The sequence below is a fragment of the Procambarus clarkii genome, chromosome 71 (assembly GCF_040958095.1).
Source record: "Procambarus clarkii isolate CNS0578487 chromosome 71, FALCON_Pclarkii_2.0, whole genome shotgun sequence".
NCBI lineage: Eukaryota > Metazoa > Arthropoda > Malacostraca > Decapoda > Cambaridae > Procambarus > Procambarus clarkii.
The window spans coordinates 9,151,785-9,172,534 of NC_091220.1; the positions used below are offsets into that span (position 1 = coordinate 9,151,785).

Consider the following 20,750-nt stretch of genomic DNA (forward strand, 5'->3'; position numbering starts at 1 on the left):
ACACGGCAGTGAGGAGAGAGGCAGAAAGAAATTTTGAAAAAGGGATTGCAAACAAATGTAAAACAGAACCAGGTCTATTCTATAAATTCATAAACAACAAATTGCAGGTAAAGGATAATATTCAGAGGTTGAAAATGGGAAATAGATTCACGGAAGATGAAAAGGAAATGTGTGAAACACTAAACGAAAAGTTCCAAAGTGTGTTTGTACAAAATGAAATCTTTAGGGAACCAGATACAATAAGAATTCCAGAGAACAACATAGAGCACATAGAGGTGTCTAGAGACGAAGTGGAAAAAATGCTCAAGGAGCTAAGTAAGAACAAAGCAGTTGGTCCAGATGGAGTTTCACCATGGGTTCTGAGAGAATGTGCACCTGAGCTCAGCATTCCACTTCAACTGATTTTTCAGGCATCCCTGTTTACAGGAGTTGTAGCTGATGTGTGGAAAAAGGCTAACATAGTTCCAATCTACAAAAGTGGAAACAGGGAAGACCCCCTTAATTATACACCTGTATCATTGACAAGTGTAATAGTCAAAATATTGGAAAAAATAATTAAAACTAAATGGGTAGAACACTTGGAGGAAAACTGCATATCAGACAGACAGTATGGTTTTCGATCTGGAAGATCCTGTGTAACGAACTTGCTCAGTTTTTATGATCGAGCCACAGAGATTTTACAGGAAAGAGATGGTTGGGTTGACTGCATCTATCTGGACCTAAAAAAGGCTTTCGACAGAGTTCCCCATAAGAGGTTGTTCTGGAAACTGGAACATATTGGAGGAGTGACAGGTAAGCTACTAACATGGATGAAAAATTTCCTAACTGACAGAAAAATGAGGGCCATAATCAGAGGCAAGGTATCGGATTGGAGGAATGTCACGAGTGGAGTACCTCAGGGTTCAGTTCTTGCACCGGTAATGTTCATTGTCTACATAAACGATCTACCAGTGGGAATACACAATTACATGAACATGTTTGCTGATGATGCTAAGATAATAGGGAAGATAAGAAACTTAGATGATTGTCATGCCCTTCAAGAAGACCTGGACAAAATAAGTATATGGAGCAACACTTGGCAAATGGAATTTAATGTGAATAAATGCCATGTTATGGAATGTGAAATTGGAGAACATAGACCCCACACAACCTATAAATTATGTGAGAAATCTTTAAAGAATTCTGATAAAGAAAAGGATCTAGGGGTGGTTTTAGATAGAAAAATGTCACCTGAGGACCACATTAAGAACATTGTGCGAGGAGCCTATGCTACACTTTCTAACCTTAGAATTGCTTTTAAATACATGGATGGAGAAATACTAAAGAAATTGTTCACGACTTTTATTAGACCAAAGCTGGAATATGCAGTGGTTGTATGGTGCCCATATCTTAAGAAGCACATCAACAAACTGGAAAAGGTGCAACGACATGCTACTAAGTGGCTCCCAGAACTGAAGGACAAGAGCTACGAGGAGAGATTAGAGGCATTAAATATGCAAAAACTAGAAGATAGAAGAAAAAGAGGCGATATGATCACTACGTTCAAAATAGTAACAGGAATAGATAAAATTGATAGGGAAGAATTCCTGAGACTCGGAACTTCAAGAACAAGAGGTCATAGATTTAAACTAACGAAACAAAGCTGCCGGAGAAATATACGAAAATTCACTTTTGTAAACAGTGGTAGACGGTTGGAACAAGTTAAGTGAGAAGGTGGTGGAGGCCAAAACCGTCAGTGGTTTCAAAGCATTATATGACAAAGAGTGCTGGGGAGACGGGACACCACGAGCGTAGCTCTCATCCTGTAACTACACTTAGGTAATTACTGGTCAGACCCAGAGGCTTCGGCAGGGAGAGTGGATTTGAATGCCTCCGTCACCAGAAGGGGCATACCCCGAGACCGCCCAAGACTAAAGACCATCTAAACCTTGCCCTGCCCTGACCTCGAAACCCTTAGACGCTTTGGGGCCGGAAGCAGGGGGGGGAACCTGGATGCACCACAGCAGGGGAAGGACGAGGGGGTGCGGACTGAACCAAGGTCGAAGCGACCCCCACCCCCAAGTCTGGGTCCCTATAGCAAAACGGGGAAGCCTCGGGGCATCCGGGTGAGCAACCAATCTCACTCGTTGCAACAACCTAAACCGAGCTTGCAATGCCTGTGCCGCCCGTACCCATAGAACATCATCTTGAGATTGGGTAAACTGAGTCACGAGCAAGCAACATAACTCACATAATTCCGGGTCGAAGGTGTCACTGACCCAACAGGCAGCGTGACAGAGGCAAAAACCGTGAGGGTCACCCTGAGTCAATGGGACCGAGCAACCCTCGAACTCACACGAAGCGAGCGGGAACTCCAAGGACACATCCATCGGAACTACGCGATCCTTAGGAGATTCCCAGGGTCCTGAGTGCTTAACAGAAACTCACGCCCAGGTAATCCCTGGCAGAGTACTGCTAACCGGCACCCAAAACTACCAAACAACTGTCTAAAGCTGAATCCCAGGGATGTGTACACTCACGGGGACCTAGCAAGGGGCACCATCGGAAGAGAACCTTGCTCAGGTCAGGTACCAAAAAAAAGGGGGAAGAAAGGCAGACCCCCTACAAGGCAAAAAGAAAATGAAAAACAAAAACAAAACCCTGCAAGAGGACAACATACCCCAAGGAACAGAGCCGGCCGCTGTAAATGGTGAAAACAAGTTGCGCCCCACCAGTGCAAACTGCCTCTTACCCTAAGGTAAACCAGGAAGATAAAACCCCTAAGCACCCAAAGGGCAGCCAAAAACCGAGCAGTAATACGACCTAGCAGAGGCAGACCCCGAGGAACTTGTGGAAGGGATCCCCAAGCTCCAAGGGCGGTACTTACAGAGCACCAAGGGACGATAACCCTAGGCGCATGCAACCCGAGTACTCCTGGCTCTCGCACCCCTGGAAGACAGCCACCACACTCAAATAGTGCTGGAAACGCTGAAGCCAAACACATGATCTCGGACTCTAGCATCAGCCCGAGAACTGACGGGTGATAGCCGGCGTGGGGGGTCTGGGGCTCCTCATTCCCCCCTCTCGGGGAGGGGGGGAGCTGCGCAGACAGCGGCGCGGCGACGTGCGATGTCATGCTTGTTTCTTTTAGGGGAGCTCAATCCACTCGTTTGGCTTTTGGTACCAATATTTTCACCAGAATAGGGGTTTGTTTTGGGATGCTTACCTTTCTGGGTCCCTGACCTGGTCGATGGCAGACATAGAATGCATCCAACCACATGGGGGTTTCTATAGGCCATTGCTCACAATGCCTCTCTGAAGGAGCCAGGTTCTGGCAGGTGGTCCCCGGTAGGCCCACAGAACGCCATACACATGACTGATGCCAAAGTCTAACATTAGCATATCAGCCTAATAAGCTCCGGGTAGCCAAAGGGGGCTCCTCCCATAAAATGCCCTCAAAACGCGAGCTCACATGCCCAGCAGTCACATGTAAATAAACAAGCCGCAGTGCCATCTTGGTAGCCAGGCGGGGAAGCACCCACAGAGAAGCAAAATGGCTACCAAAACAAAAGGAGAAGCGTTCAACGTAAGGGAGCCGAAATCACGCAAGCAAATGGGGAAAATGAAAGCAGATGGGAAAGGGGGATGACAAGCCCCCCCTGCCCAGAAGGCACAAGGCCCAAGCAGTGGCAAACAGCCCTAGAATTGCTAGTGGGCTCCCCCATTAGGGCTCGCCCCACCCCAGCCCTAGGAACCTCCAACAGAGGCAGAGCCACTCTCCATGCCCACTACCCTAGTAGAAAGGCAGAGTACAAGGGAAAGGCAACAAGAAGGGGGCCTGCTGGTAATACCCAAAGGCCTTGGTGGGAGAAGCAGGCTCAAAGGCCTCCATCCCCGCAACGAATAGGGCAACCCCTGGAGCCGTCCACCCTAGGGCATTCGAGCAGGTAAGCAATCTAGTGCATTGCAATAACCTAAACCAACCAAGCAATGCGACAGCCGCTTAACCCCCAAGATCTTCCAAAGAAGAAGGGGGGTAAACTGGAGAATGAGCAGGGAACAGCCCTAAGTGCATGCAGTCCCAGTACACTACTGTACTCCTGGCCAACACGCCACAAACAGCAGGAAATACAAGGGCACAAAATCCTGTAGGAATAAGAGGCTAGAGTTGACAACCACCCCCAGAGCACTTCAGCCTATGAACTGAGGAGCTGGGCAGCTGACTCTCTCCAGAGGAAGAGAGTTGTGTGGACAAGCGGCGCGGTGGTGGTGGTTAACATTTGCTTCTTTGCGTGCTTTCCTTGTTTTCTTCTGGGGAGTTGTGTTTCTCTGTTCGGTCTTGGGTTTTTTGCAATTTCCTAACATGTGGAGGTTTGTTTTGAGATGATTATCTTTCTGGGTGCCTAACACCCTGGTCAATGGCAGCCAGGGAATACCTCCAAATACAAGGGGGTTCCCCTAGGCCATTGCTCCTGCGTCTCTCTGAGAGGGCCAGTTTCTGGCTCGTGATGCCCGGTAGACAGAAATCCATTGACTGAAGCCCCAGACTAATATAGCGTATATCAGTCCTATAGCTTCAGGGAGCCATAGGGACTCCACACAGAAATACCGATCTTATGTAATCCCACAATCCCATTGTACCTTCTTGTGAATAAAATTTATTATTATTATTATTATTATTATTATTATTATTATTATTCTGTATGTTACGCTGCATGCAACATACAAACCAAACACATTCTTCACAGGGTGTAGAGTGACAACCACTGACACCACTTGCCTCCCACTACAACAATGAAATTTTTACAATGAAAACAACAATCTTACCTTGAAGAAGATGATCTACGGCGAGGAAATGGAGCTGAGAGATGTCTCGTATAATGATAATCAGAATCTGAGACAGAACGACAATGGGGCAGCTCTGTATGATATGCACCATCACTGCTGATTGATTTGCGATACACCCGAACATTTTCACCAATTTCTTCACCTGTTATGGAATATAGTAGTACAGAAGTGTTTAATATTTTATATTCTTCATATATTTTGTTTTACAATTTTAAATTGAATAAAATACCATTGTTGAATGTAATGAAACTCGATTTTCTGGGCGAGCTCCGGAGGCTCCCCAGAGCGTACTGGGGTTCTTGCCTACCGGGGACCATGAGCCAGAACCTGGCTCCATCTAGAGAGGCTAGGGAAGCAATGGCCTATGGAAATTCCCATGTATTTGGAAGCATTCCATATCTGCCTTCGACTGAAGTTGGCACCCAGAAAGGTAGGCATCACAAAACAAACCCCACATAGTAAAAAAAAAATTACTAGTATTGCTACCCTAAGATCAAACAGAGAAAAGAACTCCCCAATTCTAAAACAAGCAATCATCACACCCCGCCGTCGCTTCGCTCATTTGTACAGGTCCTCTACCCCCCAGGAGAGGGGGGAAGGGGGCCCCCCTGATCTCCTGTGCCGGCTTCTCCACCATTCAGTACCGAGGCTGAGCATGAAAAACCAAGCAAAAACCACCGACCGGAGGGAGGGAGGGAGGGTGCCAGAGAGCCTGTGGGGGCTCACCCAGAAAATGGCATTTCATTACATTCAAGAGGACAAAACCTACCACCAGGATCGAAATAGCAGAAACACCTGGAGTGAAGGAGAGCATGAAACTCCCTGACCTGACTCCCAGAGGCCATTGCCAACAGGAAAAGAGAAGAGAGAAAAGAGAGCACTCGGTCCAAAAACCAGGATGACTCAGGCGGTGCATGAGCAGGCTGGAGGTGAAACAACATACGTGAAAGCTTACGGAACAGGGCTGAAGTCATCCACCCCGAAAGCAAGCTGAAGTGGTTCTGCCAGTGCCGCACGATACGAGGTGACAGTATTAGGCATCATATGCCAGTCCCAAAAATGCCAAGAAATAAAAGACAACCCGAACAGAAATGGAAGACAACCTATGAAGAAACAAAAAGTGGCGAAAAGAATGTCAGGAAACCTCATACTGTCGTCGAGATGAAGCTCTTGGGTGGGACGCCATCAATGAAGCCACCTGATCACCATACAGATGGTGATACAACCGTGTAAAAAAATTAGACACGAAGAGCGAAGTAGAAGATCGAACCAGCCATGTACAGCACCAGCCCAATCAGCTGAAAGAGGAGGAGCCGCAGAAAATATCTCGGGCTCAGACACCGAACACGACTACTCTCCCCTGGTAAGTCTCCAACCGAGCCAGAACCCGAAGCAACAGCTGGACCGGGTGGAAGACGGACAAGTAATCCCACCTCAACCAGTCCTGCCAAAAAGCGCCCACTGCAATGGCCTCGCAGTAGGGTAAGGGCGCCACATACACTGGAAGACACTGGGACCACGCCAAAGATAAGAGGTCCACCTTCGGGAGTTCATGAGTCTGGCAGAGCCAACTGAAGGAGTTGGCACCAACCGTCCATTTTGTGGACAGGGATAATGAACCGAGACAGGCAGTCTGCCAGGTTGTTGGAAAGCCCCCGGATATGAACCGTACGGAGAGCCAAACCCTGAGAATCCAACAGACGAATCACTTGAAGCGACCAGCCCCAAAGAGCCAAGGACCGAAGAGAACCCCCCCGCAGTTCAGGAAATGAACCACTGGAGTATAGTCCAATTGGAGCTAGATGGTCAAACCCCGAATGACCCGAATCCTCTGAAGTGATAGGCAAACAGCTGTGAACTCCTGCACCTTGTTGTGAGCCCGACGGAAGGACGGGGCCCACCGACCCCTGGCCGACTTGTTAAGCACTGGTCACAAAGCCCCAGTCGAGAGACGAAGCATCTGTGAACACATCGAGCGAGGGCTTGGGTAGGCAACACGGCAATGAACCCCCAAAAAACCTGAAGAGAAAGCCGGCGATGCAGTAACTGGCACTAGGCCCCTGGGGGCTGAACCTAGCTATTACGAGAGCAGTGGAAGGGAGGGCCCCAAAGAAACCAGAATAGCCACTGAAGGCAAACCCAACCCGGCAAGTAAACTAGCATGGCGAAGTTCAGATTCCCACACAGCTGCTCGAGCGACCCCCAAGTAACCTGGGAGCCCCTCAAAAACAGCTGAAGGCGGGACAGAAGCCACAGTAACACCTCCAGAGGGAGAGAGACAAGGAAGCAATTCAAGAACCCCACACAAGACCCAGCTATGTTCGAACCTGAGACAGGACCAGATGAGACATCATCCAATTCACCAGGAAACTAAACCCGGCAAGCTGGGAAAGAACCACATCCCTGGCGAGCAGACATGCAGATCGATGGGGAGCCCACACCAGCCAGTCACCGAGGTTGGCCAAAACCCAAACCTCCCTAACAAACGCAGGCGGGTCACCACGACCCAGGTAAGCTGCGCAAGTACACGAGGTGCCAGATTTAAGCCAAAAGGCACTGAAAGCAGTAAGCCTGATGCCCCACCACGAAACCTAACCAGTCCCTGAATCCCAGATAAATAGGAATGTGCCAATATGTGTCCTTGAGATCCAGGGACACAATCCAGGCATCCGGCTCCAAAGGAAGCCGGACCTGAGACAGAGTGGTCATCCGAAAAGAGGGGCAAGGAATCCAGGGGTTCAGACGGGACAAATCCAGAATAAACCGCAGATCCGCATAGTCCCGTTTCGGCACTGGAAACAGGCGGGAAAGTACAACACTGAAACCCCTGCGACATGTACAATCATGGTGGGCCTAGCAGAGGACCACCAAAATATTAATAGTGGAACTATAGCCACACCAGGCAAACCCCCCACAAGGCAAGAAAACAAAAATAAAAGAAAAAACCCACAAAAGTACAGCGTCTCCAGAGGAAACAGGAACCGGCCATCGCATAGATAGGCAGGCTGTACAACACCTTGATACCCCAACCAGCACAATACCACTTCCTACCCAAGTCACAGCCCCATCACTGATGAGGAACACCTGGCCACCACACACAACAACACAGCAGATGTTGCCACGAAAACAAAACACCACCAAGGAATTTGAGGCCAGAGAAGCATCTGCCCCGGATCAAACGAACTGGATGACTGAGTGGCAGGCGCGGGGAGGGGAGGGCTGTGTGGACGAGGCGTGGCAGTGAAGTGTGATGTTTGCTTATTTGCTTGTTTCCTTGGGATTGGAAGTAGTTCTACCTCTCTGTTCGGCTTTTAGTTGGTAGTTTCATACCATGTGGGGTTTGTTTTGTTATGCCTACCTTTCTGGGTGCCTAACCCTGGTCGATGGCAGATAAGGAAAAACCCCAACCACAAGGGGATTTTCCAGGGCCATAGCTCCCTGCAACCTCTCTGAAGGGGCCAGGTTCTCACTCGTGGTCCTTGGTGGGTCGAACTCCATAGCTAATGCCCTGGCCGGCTATATCACACATTAGCCTGATAGCTCCAGGGAGCCATAGGGGGCTCCCGACAAGAAAATATCTCCAAAACCAGGGATCAACTTGTCCACCGAATATAAAATGTGAAATGTGAGAGATAAACAAGTGAAATGCCCAGCCTAACACTCGTTGTACACCACTTTTCATAACTATCGCAGCCCATCATAATTATTGAGATAATTTCACTCGTGAAATTATCAAAATTTATCAGCAAACTGGTGAGGGAGGGAGGGAGGGAGGGAGGGAGGCAGCTAGGCAAGGCAGGAGGGAGGGAGGCAGCCAAGCAAGGCAGGAGGGAGGCAGGTAAGGAGGAAGGCAGGCAAGCAGGGAGGGAGCGAGCCAGGCAAGCAGGGAGGGAGCGAGCCAGGCAAGCAGGGAGGGAGCGAGCCAGGCAAGCAGGGTGGGAGGGAGCGAGCCAGGCAAGCAGGGTGGGAGTGAGCGAGCCAGGCAAGCAGGGAGGGAGGGAGCGAGCCAGGCAAGCAGGGAGGAAGGGAGCGAGCCAGGCAAGCAGGGAGGGAGGGAGCGAGCCAGGCAAGCAGGGAGGGAGGGAGCGAGCCAGGCAAGCAGGGAGGGAGGGAGCGAGCCAGGCAAGCAGGGAGGGAGGGAGCGAGCCAGGCAAGCAGGGAGGGAAGGAGCGAGCCAGGCAAGCAGGGAGGGAAGGAGCGAGCCAGGCAAGCAGGGAGGGAGGGAGCGAGCCAGGCAAGCAGGGAGGGAGGGAGCGAGCCAGGCAAGCAGGGAGGGAGGGAGCGAGCCAGGCAAGCAGGGAGGGAGGGAGCGAGCCAGGCAAGCAGGGAGGGAGGGAGCGAGCCAGGCAAGCAGGGAGGGAGGGAGCGAGCCAGGCAAGCAGGGAGGGAGGGAGCGAGCCAGGCAAGCAGGGAGGGAGGGAGCGAGCCAGGCAAGCAGGGAGGGAGGGAGCGAGCCAGGCAAGCAGGGAGGGAGGGAGCGAGCCAGGCAAGCAGGGAGGGAGCGAGCCAGGCAAGCAGGGAGGGAGCGAGCCAGGCAAGCAGGGAGGGAGCGAGCCAGGCAGGCAGGGAGCCAGGCAGACAGGGTGCCAGGCAGACAGGGTGCCAGGCAGACAGGGTGCCAGGCAGACAGGGTGCCAGGCAGACAGGGTGCCAGGCAGACAGGGTGCCAGGCAGACAGGGTGCTAGGCAGGCAGCAAGCCAGGCAGTCAAGAAGGGAATGAGCCATGTAGAGAGGGAGCAAGCCAGGCAGGGAGGAAGAGAGCCAGGCAGGGAGGGAAAGAGCCAGGCAGGCAGGGAGTGAACCAGGCAGGCAGGGAGCGAGCTAGGCAGGCAGGGAGCGAGCCAGGCAGGCCGGCAGGGAGCCAGGGTGTAGGCTGGCTGAAAAGCATGGAGGGAAGGATGCAGTCAGAGGGGGCGAGGGAGAAAGGCAGGGCAGCACCTTCTGCCCCCAAACACTCTGGGTTGATAGGTAAGTACAACGACAGTCAGCTGATGGTTGCTTCATGCCACGAGGGATAACACCATGTCATTAAATTTGTCTCAAATGGAAATGTATTATTTAAAATTATAAATAAACAATTATTTAAAATGAACCTCAATCTTGAGCATTGTGATTGTTCCAGTATGCCATCCTACTAATAAAACAGGCAAATTACAGTACAGATAATGTGATAACTGACAATAACAGGCAAACTTCCGACCTATTCACTGCCCACCCACGCTAGCCTCGTTGTAGGAACGATTCAGTATCAGGAATAGATTATCTATTTCATATCAGCAGTTACATAGATAAATGCATCAAAAAATAATAAAAATTAAATAAACACTTTATTAATTTGAATAAGGAATATAACGTAACGTACAGATGAAGTATTAATAGGTACAGTACAAAGGTGAATGGGTCGAGGCTCGTGACGCTAGGCCAGGCCAACCCTGTTTTATCACTCAGAATGTTTCGTAATATGCTTATTGTTTGTGATGTGTGTCTATATATATATACTGTATATATGAATATGTTGTACTGAATAGGGTGAGAATAGTTTGAGCTACCTCATCCCTGTGTGTGTATTTATACCTCAATAAACTTAATTTCATATTCAATTTCAAACCCTGTGCTGGATGTGTATCTTCAGTCACCACCTGCCTCCCCTACACCAGCCCTCACAACTGACACCACCTGCCTCCCCTGACAACTAATGACCATCTTACTTGCCTGTCAACCATTGACACCGTTTGCCTCCCCTGACAACCACTGACACCACCTGCCTCCCATGACAACCAATGACACCACCTGCCTCCCATGACAACCACTGACACCACCTGCCTCCCATAACAACCAATGACACCACCTGCCTCCCATGACAACCACTGACACCACCTGCCTCCCATGACAACCAATGACACCACCTGCCTCCCTTGACAACCACTGACACCACCTGCATTATGCGGCAAATATTCGTTAAGCCACCATATATTTATGAGATACCATAGTTTTTCTTCTTTCCTCCTTCTTTGCAATGCGTGCAGTTTGCATGAATGTTTTCCTCCCAATGATTGCACAAGTGGTAATGTTGATAGATGCGGCACTTACAGTGGTGCATTAATGTTCATTATTTGGCAGAGGTTGAAAGCTATCGATTTCTTCTATTTGTGTTAGATATTAAGTCACTGCACATCCTCTCATGTGTATTATATATATATATCTAAAATGCTGAACTGTAATGTCAATCCTGACCTTAAAAGCTTCATTGAAGGTTGTAACAGAACCCATGAGCACCACACCAGAAACAAATACCTATTTGATATTCCAAGAGTACGACTTAATCAAACTAGAAATGCTCTACATATCAAAGGACCCAGAATGTGGAATGACCTTCCCAACCATGTTAAAGACTGTACCTCTCTCAACCAGTTTAAGATAAAAACTAAGTACTACCTAATTAACTCCCTGTAACCTACCTTACCCTTTTAATGTCAACCCATATCTGTTATTTTTAAACAATGCTGCTTGTCGACCAAATTGTATTTTTGCTGTTTTCTGCCATGTTCCCCCTTTTTTATTTTCATATTTTCTCAAACACATTTTTTACTTTAATCTCAAATAGTATTAAGTTTTAGTCTTTAGTGTTTTTCCTGTCCGAAACGCTTTGCGTAATAGTGGCTTTAGGCATTGTATGTACTAGCTCTATCTATAAATTCATCAATATTTGTATCACCGCTTGTATGTATGTATTTTACCTAAATAAACATTTGAATTTTTGAATTTGAATTTTGTGCAAGGAAAATGAGAAAAATAAACATATGAGTGGAAATGAACTCTGGATGGCAAAGATGAGTTGTGCTAATGGTGGTATCAAAGTGTTGCTGTTTTATGAAAAGTGTGTGCTTTAGTGAAGAGGCTGAGTTTCTTCCATTCAGTAGAGCAGGGAAGTTGGAGCCGAGTTATTTGGTGGGGGGTGGGGGGGGGGTTTGACTTACACCTCTAAATTTGGGAGGTTCGACCTATGCACCAGATTGGCTCATATGCCAGAATATATGGTTTGTAAACTGTCTCACAGACGGAATAGACTCTTTCCTCTCAATGTTTGTTGATGATGCAAAAATTATGATGATAAAATTCTGAGTTAAACACATGGGGCATAATCTTAGTGAAGCAAACATACAAGCCATAAATTCTCATACTGTGCCTAAATAAAACAGAAACAAGAAAAAAGTAACATTTAGTAGGCCAATACACGAATAACCCTGAAAACAAAACAAAACAAAAAACTGAGGAAGATAGCAAGATGCTACAAGATGACCTAGACATACTAAAGGAATGGTCCAACAAATAGCTACTAAAGTTCAACCCAAGTAAATGTAAGGTAATTAAACTAGGTGGGGGAAATAGAAGGCCAGACACTGGATACCGAATGGGAGATGAAGCCCTCCACAAAATGAACAGAGAGAAAGCTCTATGAGTTGATATCACAATGAACCTGTCTCCTGAAGCCCACATCAACAGAATATCATGAGCGGCACATGCTAGGCTGCCTAACATCGAAACTGCCTTTAGAAACTTGTGTAAGGAATCATTTAGAACCTTGTATACTACTTATGTAAGACTAATCCTGGAGTATGGGCACCAGCGTGGAGTTCATACCTTGCCAAGCATAAGACAAAGCTGGAGAAGGTTCAAAGGTCCAGTAGTCTAGTCTCAGAACTCGAAAGAAAAAAACAAAAAAACATGAGAAATGAGGATAGGCTGCATGAACTACACCTCACATTGCTGGAAGACAGACATTGCTTGGGGAGACAAAATCACCACATAAAAAATTCTCATGGGAACTGACAGGATTCCATGCCTGGGTTTTTGTACCCTCAGAATGGGACTTGACGTTACTCCAAGTCCCAGGGCATTCACGCTGGCAACCAACCAGCATGTTGCAGCAACCTGAACCTAGCATGCAATGAAGCTGCCTGAAACCTAATCTCAGTTACAGTAGAATGGGTAAACTGGAGCACGAGCAAAGAACATATCTCACAAGACTCTGGGTCAAAAGTGTCATTGACGCAACAGGCAGCATGACACAGGCAAAACAGTGACTGTCACCCTAAGACAATGGCACAGTACAACCTTCAAACTAACACAAGCGAGGTGGAATTCAGAAGGCACATCCATCAGTCAACCAAGCCCTGACAGGGTTTTCCAGGGGCCTGAAGGAGGTTTTACCTACAGGAAACTCAGGCAAGAAGCTGTTAAGTTAGTGGAACCCGAATGCAGACAAAGAGAGAGATGGGCTATAAACTGGACCTCTGTGATGTGTACAAGCACAGGGGCCTAGAGGAGGGCCACCAATATTCCCTATGTGGCCTAATAGTCAAACAAGGCAGAACCCCCTCTAGGCAAGGAAAAAAGTGCAAACATACAATACCACCAGAAGGAACAGGAACATGGCCGCCACAGTTAAGTGTGCAAAGCAGCACCTTGCGCACCAACCAGCAACAACATAACTTCTTACCCAATCTCGAGGTTATCTTGAGATGATTTCAGGGCTTATCGTCCCCGCGGTCCAGTCCTTGACCAGGCCTCCTTTTTGTTATACACCCACAGGAAGCAACCTGTACCAGCTGTTTAACTTCAAGGCACCTAATTACTGTGCTAAGTGAACAGGTGCATCAGGGTGAAAGAAACTCTGCCTATTTGTTTCCGCCTCCACCAGGGATCGAACTCAGAACCTCAGGACTATGAATTATGAGCGCTGTCCACTCAGCTGTCAGGACCCCCTTATGTCCAAGCCCAAACAAAGAGCGCGAAACCCCAGCTAGCCCTAAGGATGGAGTAAATGCCAAGCTGCAAGAATCCCTGCAGAAGTGGCGTTCCGAAGGCTCTATGGAAAGTAACCCTAAAACCCAAGAGTAGTACTTACAGGGCACCTAGGGAAGGTAGCACATGCACATGCAGCCCCAGTACACTGTAGTTACACCTGGCCACAACATCACATAGAGCAGGAAACACCACAAAGGCACAAATTCCGCCAAAAAATAGAGGCCAGTGTTGACGAACGCTCCAGAGTGCTTCAATCGATGAACTAAGGTGTGAGTAAGGAGGTTCAGAGGTCTTGGGCTTCTCCCCCCCCTCCCCATCCTAGGGAGGGGGAGGGCTGCATAGACAAGCAGCACAGCAGCAGTGAGTGATGTTTGCTTGTTTCCTTGTGTGTTTGTGGGAGTTTAGTTTCTCTGTTCGGTTTTTGGTTGCAATTTCTTACCATGTGGGGTTTGTTTTGTTATGCCTACCTTTCTGGGTGCCTAACCCAAGTCGATGGTAAACGTGGAATGGTCCCAACCACAAGGGGGTTTCCTTAGGCCATTGCTCCCTGTGCCTCTGTGAGGGGGCCAAGTCCTGGCTCTTGGTCCCTGGTAGCCAGAATTCCAATGACTGAAGCCTCAGACTAATGTAGTGTGTATCAGTTCGATAGCTCCAGGGAGCCAGAGGGGCCTCCCACAGAAAATGAAGATGATCATGTGCATTGAAGATTATAAAATAAGGAAGATTAACCCTATGAAGAATTTACAATGATGGAGATTATGTATACTGAAGGAATACACTATTGTAATTATTACTGTGTTTATATATTTTGTAAGAAGATACAATCCAAGAAATTCAAGTAGTGGGGAACTGTGGGGTGGTGGGGTGGTTACCTACTGTTCTTGAGTTGGACAATGTTAGGGAGATCTGCCTGCTTCATTAACCCGTAAACTGCACAACACATCAATAGCTGTTGTGAGCAACTGTTGTGGAATTGAGCACCACAGCTATTGATGTATTGGAGAACCACACAAGATTTAAAAGTCCTATGGCTACACGGGGTTCACATCAGCTTCCTCAGGCTCTTGTAAACAGAAGCTATTTTTTTTTAATCGTGGGCAACATTCCCGGGTGTGAGAGCCTCAGTACTAAGTGAGCAACCAAGGCTGGCGCACGTAGTATGAGCTAACAGCACTGCTGTTCACCTTGTGACCACAGCATCGCCTAAAAAATAAAAAAAAACAAATTATATATATACAATGGGGCCTCGACTTACAATGCTAATCCGTTCCCAGAGATGGATCGTAAGTCGAAATATCACAAGTTGAAGCGATTTTTCCCATAAGAAATAAAGGAATTTGAATTAATCCGTTCCCCACCCTCCAAAATATTAACATACAAATACATTTTATACTGAATACAATGTTTTTTTCTAAAAACAATACAGTACCAAAGTGTCTCTTACCTTTATGGAGGGCTCTGGATGGCGCATGGAAGATGGTGATGAGGGGGAGAGGAGGAGAGTTGTTCCTGTTTGGAAGGGGAGTCCCCTTCCATTATAACATCAGGCAGTGATGTTTTCTCTGGGATACTCTCTCTCTCCTACGTTTTGCCTGAACACCACTAGGACCTGGTTGTGGTTCAGTGCTTGTTTGTCTCACTACAAATTTGTCAAGAGACATTTGTTTTTCCCTTCATTTTAACATTTGTCTGTAATGATGCATCACAGTGTCATTGAATAGGTTAAGGCAACGACCTACTGCAGCTTGATTTGGGCGAGTCGTTTCAGCAAAGGTTTGCAATTCTTCCCATGCTGCACACATTTTCTTAATTGTTGAGGAAGAGACATTCTGTACTCTTGTTTCTGCTCTATGATCATCCTTACATGGGTTTTCATATGTTGAGCCTTACCACTGACTTTCCTGGGACTCATGGCATGTTATATAATAATTACTTTAATGTTCAAAATGCAAAAAATCACCAAAATGCAAAGCGGAATTTCTTATAGGCACGATCGTCACTAAGCGGGCAGCTGTAGTAAACTGAGGCAGGTCGGCCACGTGACCGGGAACCACGCGCTCGGTCGACCCGAACATGTACCAACAAATATCGGAAGTCGACGACACCATCGGATGTCGAGTCGCATTTTTCGATGAAATTTACATCGTAACTTGAAATTATCGTAAGTAGGGGCAATCATATGTCGAGGTGCCACTGTATATATATGTGTGTGTGTGTGTAACTGGTATTATTTAGCAATGATAGTATTACAAGACCCCCGATTGTGATAAAAATGACCAGGAGTCTGATAATAACAGGATTGTTGCGATAATTAACGCTGTGTATAGTATGGAGGGAACAGCAATGCTGAGGGAGGGAGGGAGGTAGCTTTGTCTACTGACTCTGTGTGGCCACCTGTTATTGTCTAGAATCACTTTATCAGCTTAGTGGTTCGCTATGGTGAACTCAAATGTAGATACTTATATATAACATGAGTAGTAGTAGGCATCCTTCAGTCTCGGGAGACTATGGAGTTGCGCCCTAGTTGTCAATCCTGGTGCAGCGTCTGGTGTGACTGATGAGGCCAATCCGAGAGTGGCAGTCCTTCCCACACCGAGCACAAACGAAGTCCGATTCTGGTCTGTCTTCCTGGTTACCGGCTTTCCTTCTCTGTCTCTTTGCCTCCGATTCCTTGGCAAGTGACTCCTCGAACTTGGAGAGACCTCGTTGAACAGACTGCCTCCAGGCTGAACGGTCTGCAGCCAGTGTCTCCCATATAACATGAGTATATAGTGTAATAACAGTACAAACAATATGGTGGGGGGAGGAGGAATCTTAGTGAGGGAGGGAGACATCAGCTGACTGTGTTGCGACCTCTGTTGCTGTTTGAACTCGCTATACCAGCTTAGTTGTACAGTTATGGTGAACAAAACATGTAGATACTTATATATAACGTCTGTATATAGTGAATAAAAGCAAAAATAGTATGGTGGGAGGAGGAGTGTTGGCGAGAGAAGTGGGGTGAGGGAGGGAAGGTGGCGGCGTTTGCTGGCTGGTGTGTGGCGGACATTCGTCATTTTTATGACTTACCATATCAACTTACTGATTCGCTATGGTGAAAAAAACATGCAGATACTTATATATAACCTGTGTATTTAGTATAATAACAGCAAAACTATTTGTTTATTGTTTTATGAACATAATAATTTAATCACTAATATGCACACCATAATTTTGAGTATAGCAATGATTCTCACATATTTTATATAAATACATCACACTACACACTATTGAATAATATTACTGCAAAAAACCAGCATTGAATATAATGAAAACCATTTTCTGGGTGCGACCCGGAGGCTCCCCAGAGTTTACCAGGCTAATATCCTAATGTTAGACTTTAGCAATAGTCATGTGTATGGAGTTATGTAGGCCTACCGGGGACCACGAGCCAGAACCTGGCCCCCCTCAGAGAGGCATGAAAAGCAATGGCCTATAGAAAGCACCGTGTGGTTGGAAGCATTCTATGTCTGCCATCGACCGGGTCAGGCACCCAGAAAGGTAAGCATCCCAAAAGAAACCCCTATTCTGGGGAAATTAATGCTACCAAAAGCCAAACAAGTGGATAGAACTCCCCCTAAAAGAAACGAGCAAATAAGCATGACATCACACATCGCCGCACCACTGTCTGCGCAGCTCCCCCCCCCCCCGGAGGGGGAGCTCCAGACCCCCCATGCCAGCTATCCACCCTTCAGTTCTGAGGCTGGATGTCAAAACATGCAAAAAACCGCCGAGTGGAGGGAGGGAGGGAGGGAGGGAGGGAGGGATGCTGGGGAGCCTTCGGATCTCACCCAGAAAATGTCATTTCATTACATTCAACGCTGGTTTTCTGGGGAAAGCCCCTTCGGCTCCCCTGAGCTAACTACCCACAGAAGAAAATTAATAGGGACTTACCCGGGAGGCGGTCACTGCTCACTCCTCAACTCAAAGTCAAGACAACTGGCTGCAACCGCCAACCCAAAGCGACATAGGCTCGACTTGGCCCTGGAAAGTTCATGAGGTAACGAGCATCCAGGACCCTGTTCGATTGCCAAAATCCCCGTGCCTGAACGTCAGCCCAGGACATGGTGCCAAAAACGGCAGCAAGAGCAGCGAACTTACGAACGCCATGGGCATAGGGATAGACCGCAGGCTGGCTAGCCTTAACAAATCTGAGGACGATCTGAGAGACCCGCACCCGTGAATATGGAAGAAGGGGAAATGCATCAACCCAAAGCGCATCCCCGGACACAGAAAATGTGGCGCGCAAAAAACGACGAAGGGCCGCAACCGCACACAAAACATGATGCACCCCCGGCCTAACCAACCAAGCATCATCAACCCAGAGACCCCTTCAGAAAGCAGCAGTCTCATTCTTTGCCAGAAAAGAAGGAGACGACTGCAGACAAACAAAACCATCACGAAGACCGAAAGAGCAGAAACCCCTGTGCCGGAGAAGAGCATGAAGCACCCCAACCCAACTCCCAGAGGCCAATGCCAACAGAAAAAGAGCCTTGGAGAAACAATCCAGAACCGAAGGGGCCACAACAAACTGAGGAGAAGAAAGATAAGAGAGCACTCTGTCCAATGACCAGGACGGCTCAGGCGGCGCATGAGCAGGCCGGAGGTGAAACAATGTACGAGACAGGTTGCAAAATGGCCCAGAAGTAACTTCAATACCGAAAGCAAGCTGAAGCAGCTTCGCCAGCACCACACGATACCAGGCAACAGTGTTAGTCAAAAGGTGACGGTCCTGGAACAACCGAGAGAGAAAGGACAACACCACCCTAACAGAAAGCAAAGCACAACGATGAAGATGCAAAAGAAACCAGAAGGACCGCTAGGAAACTTCATACTGCCGCCGAGACGAAGCCTGCAGGTGGGACACCAACAAAGATGCCACCTGATCACCATAGAGATGATGATAAACTTGAGTCAAAAAGACCATATGTGAAGACTCGAAGAGAAGATCGAACCAAAGACATGATGCTCCGGTCCGATCTGTTGGAAGAGGCGGGGCCATGGGAAAATCTCTGGGTTCGGACACCGGGCAAGCAGCGCCTGAAACAATGGCTGGGCTGGCCACCACAGGGCCAAGAGGACTACTCTCCCATGGTAGGTTTCCAAGTGAGTCAGGACCTGGAGCAACAGCTGAACCGGGAAAAAGATGTACAGAAACCCCCACCTCAACCAGTCCTGCCGAAAGGCATCGATCCCAACAGCCTTGCAATCGGGGAAGGACGCCACATACTGGGGAAGGCGCTGTGACCATGCCGACGCGAAGAGATGCACCTCGGGGCACCTGAAAGTCTGGTGGAGCCAACGGAAGGAGTCAGCGTCGACCGCCCATTCTGTGGATAAGAGAACAAAATGAGACAGGCCATCGGCCAAAACGTTGGACACTCCGCACGTGAACTGCCAGGAGAGCCAAACCCCGAGAACTAAGCAGACGAGTCACCCAAAGCGACCAGGGCTAAAAAGCCAAGGACCGCATCGAACCCCTTCGGTTCAGGCAATGAACCACCGGGGAGCAGTCCAAATGGAGCAGGATCATCGATCTGCGGGCGACCCGAACCTTCCAAAACACAAACTACACCGCCGCGAACTCCCGCACCGTGCTGTGGGCTCGACAGAAGGACGGACCCCACCGCCCCTGGCCGGCCTGGTGAGCACTGGTCACAAAGCCCCCGCCGAGAGACGACACGTAAACACATCAAGCAAGGGCTCGGGCAGGCGCCAAGGCACTGAACCTTAAAAAACCCGAAGAGGAAGCCGGCGACACAGCAGCCGACGCAAGGCCCCTAGGGGTCGAATCCAGCAATCGTGAGAGAGGCGAAAGGAACATCCCCAAAGGAACCAGAACAGTCGAAGAAGCCAAACCAGACCCGGTGGGTAGACCATCATCCCGAAGTTCAGGCTCCCGCACAAACCCTTGAGCAACCGCCGGGTGACCAAAGAGCCCCCCAGAAACAGGCACAAGTGGAACCGCAGCCAGAGGAGAGACTTCGGAGGAAGAGACAAGAAAGTGGTCCGAGAGTCCCACACAAGACCCAGCCATGTCCGATCCTGGAAGGGAACTAGAAGGGACTTCCTCCAGTTCACCAACAACCCGAACCCGACGAGCTGGGAAAGAACCAAATCCCTGGATAGCAGGCAACTGGACTGGCTGGGAGCCCAAACAAGTCAGTCGTCGAGGTAGGCCAACACTCGAACATCTAAGATATGAAGACAAGCCACGACGACCCGTGTAAGGCGTGTGAACACGCGAGGTGCCAGATTCAACCCGAATGGGAGACAATGAAAGTGGTAACCTTGATACCCCACAACAAAACCGAGCCAGTCCCCGAACCCCGGATAAATCGGGACTTGCCAATAAGCATCTCGGAGGTCCAGGGACACCATCCAAGTATCCGGCTCCAACAGGAGCCAAACCTGGGACAGCATAGTCATCCGAAAGGAGGGGCAATGAACCCAGGGGTTCAGACGTGAACTGCAGGTCCAGAATGAACCGCAGGTCTGCAAAGTCCCGTTTCGATACTGGAAACAGACAGGGAAACTCACCTGAGGGACGATGACGTTTCAACGACACCCTAGCGAACCCACTCCAAGACTACTCGACAGAGCGCAGGGAAAGAGGCCTGCCCCGCCAGCCCCGAACCTCCTTAAGGGGGAGGGGCCACCCAACGCCACCGAATCATGGGACCAGGCATGAGCAAACACCGCAAGCCTCCCCCCCATTGTCCCGTCAATGGGGCGAACCACGAAAAGGCCAGCGACCCTTATGAGACCTAGAACCTCGCATAGAGCGAACACCGCGCCAACCAGATGAAGGTGGGTTCTCCGGGAACCCCCGGAGTACCAACAAGTCAGACATAGGATGGCAACTGGCAGAAGCAGCCTGAATATACTGTGCCATGGCCGAAGGAGCAAAAAGCAGAGGACAAAAAGGAGAAGACATCCTAAGAGCCTGGGGCCCAGGCCAATTCTAGAGGGTGGAGGCAAGCACCATCTGCCAACACGCGAGCCAGGAAGCGTAAAACAGGGAAACCGTATCCTGCAAGATCGGCGTAAACAGCGTCAACAAGGTAGTCGACTA

General features: G+C 48.7%; 1 protein-coding gene across 12 annotated transcripts in view; it reads right to left on the minus strand.

The window, feature by feature from the left end:
• rdgB (retinal degeneration B) overlaps positions 1-20,750 on the minus strand; it is a 507,955-nt gene that overhangs the window by 189,566 nt on the left and 297,639 nt on the right. For all 12 annotated transcript variants that reach the window (XM_069311958.1, XM_069311951.1, XM_045726080.2 and 9 more), the window contains one exon: positions 4,807-4,969. In XM_069311958.1, coding sequence (XP_069168059.1) covers positions 4,807-4,969 — 163 coding nt within the window. The remainder of the gene's footprint in view (positions 1-4,806; positions 4,970-20,750) is intronic.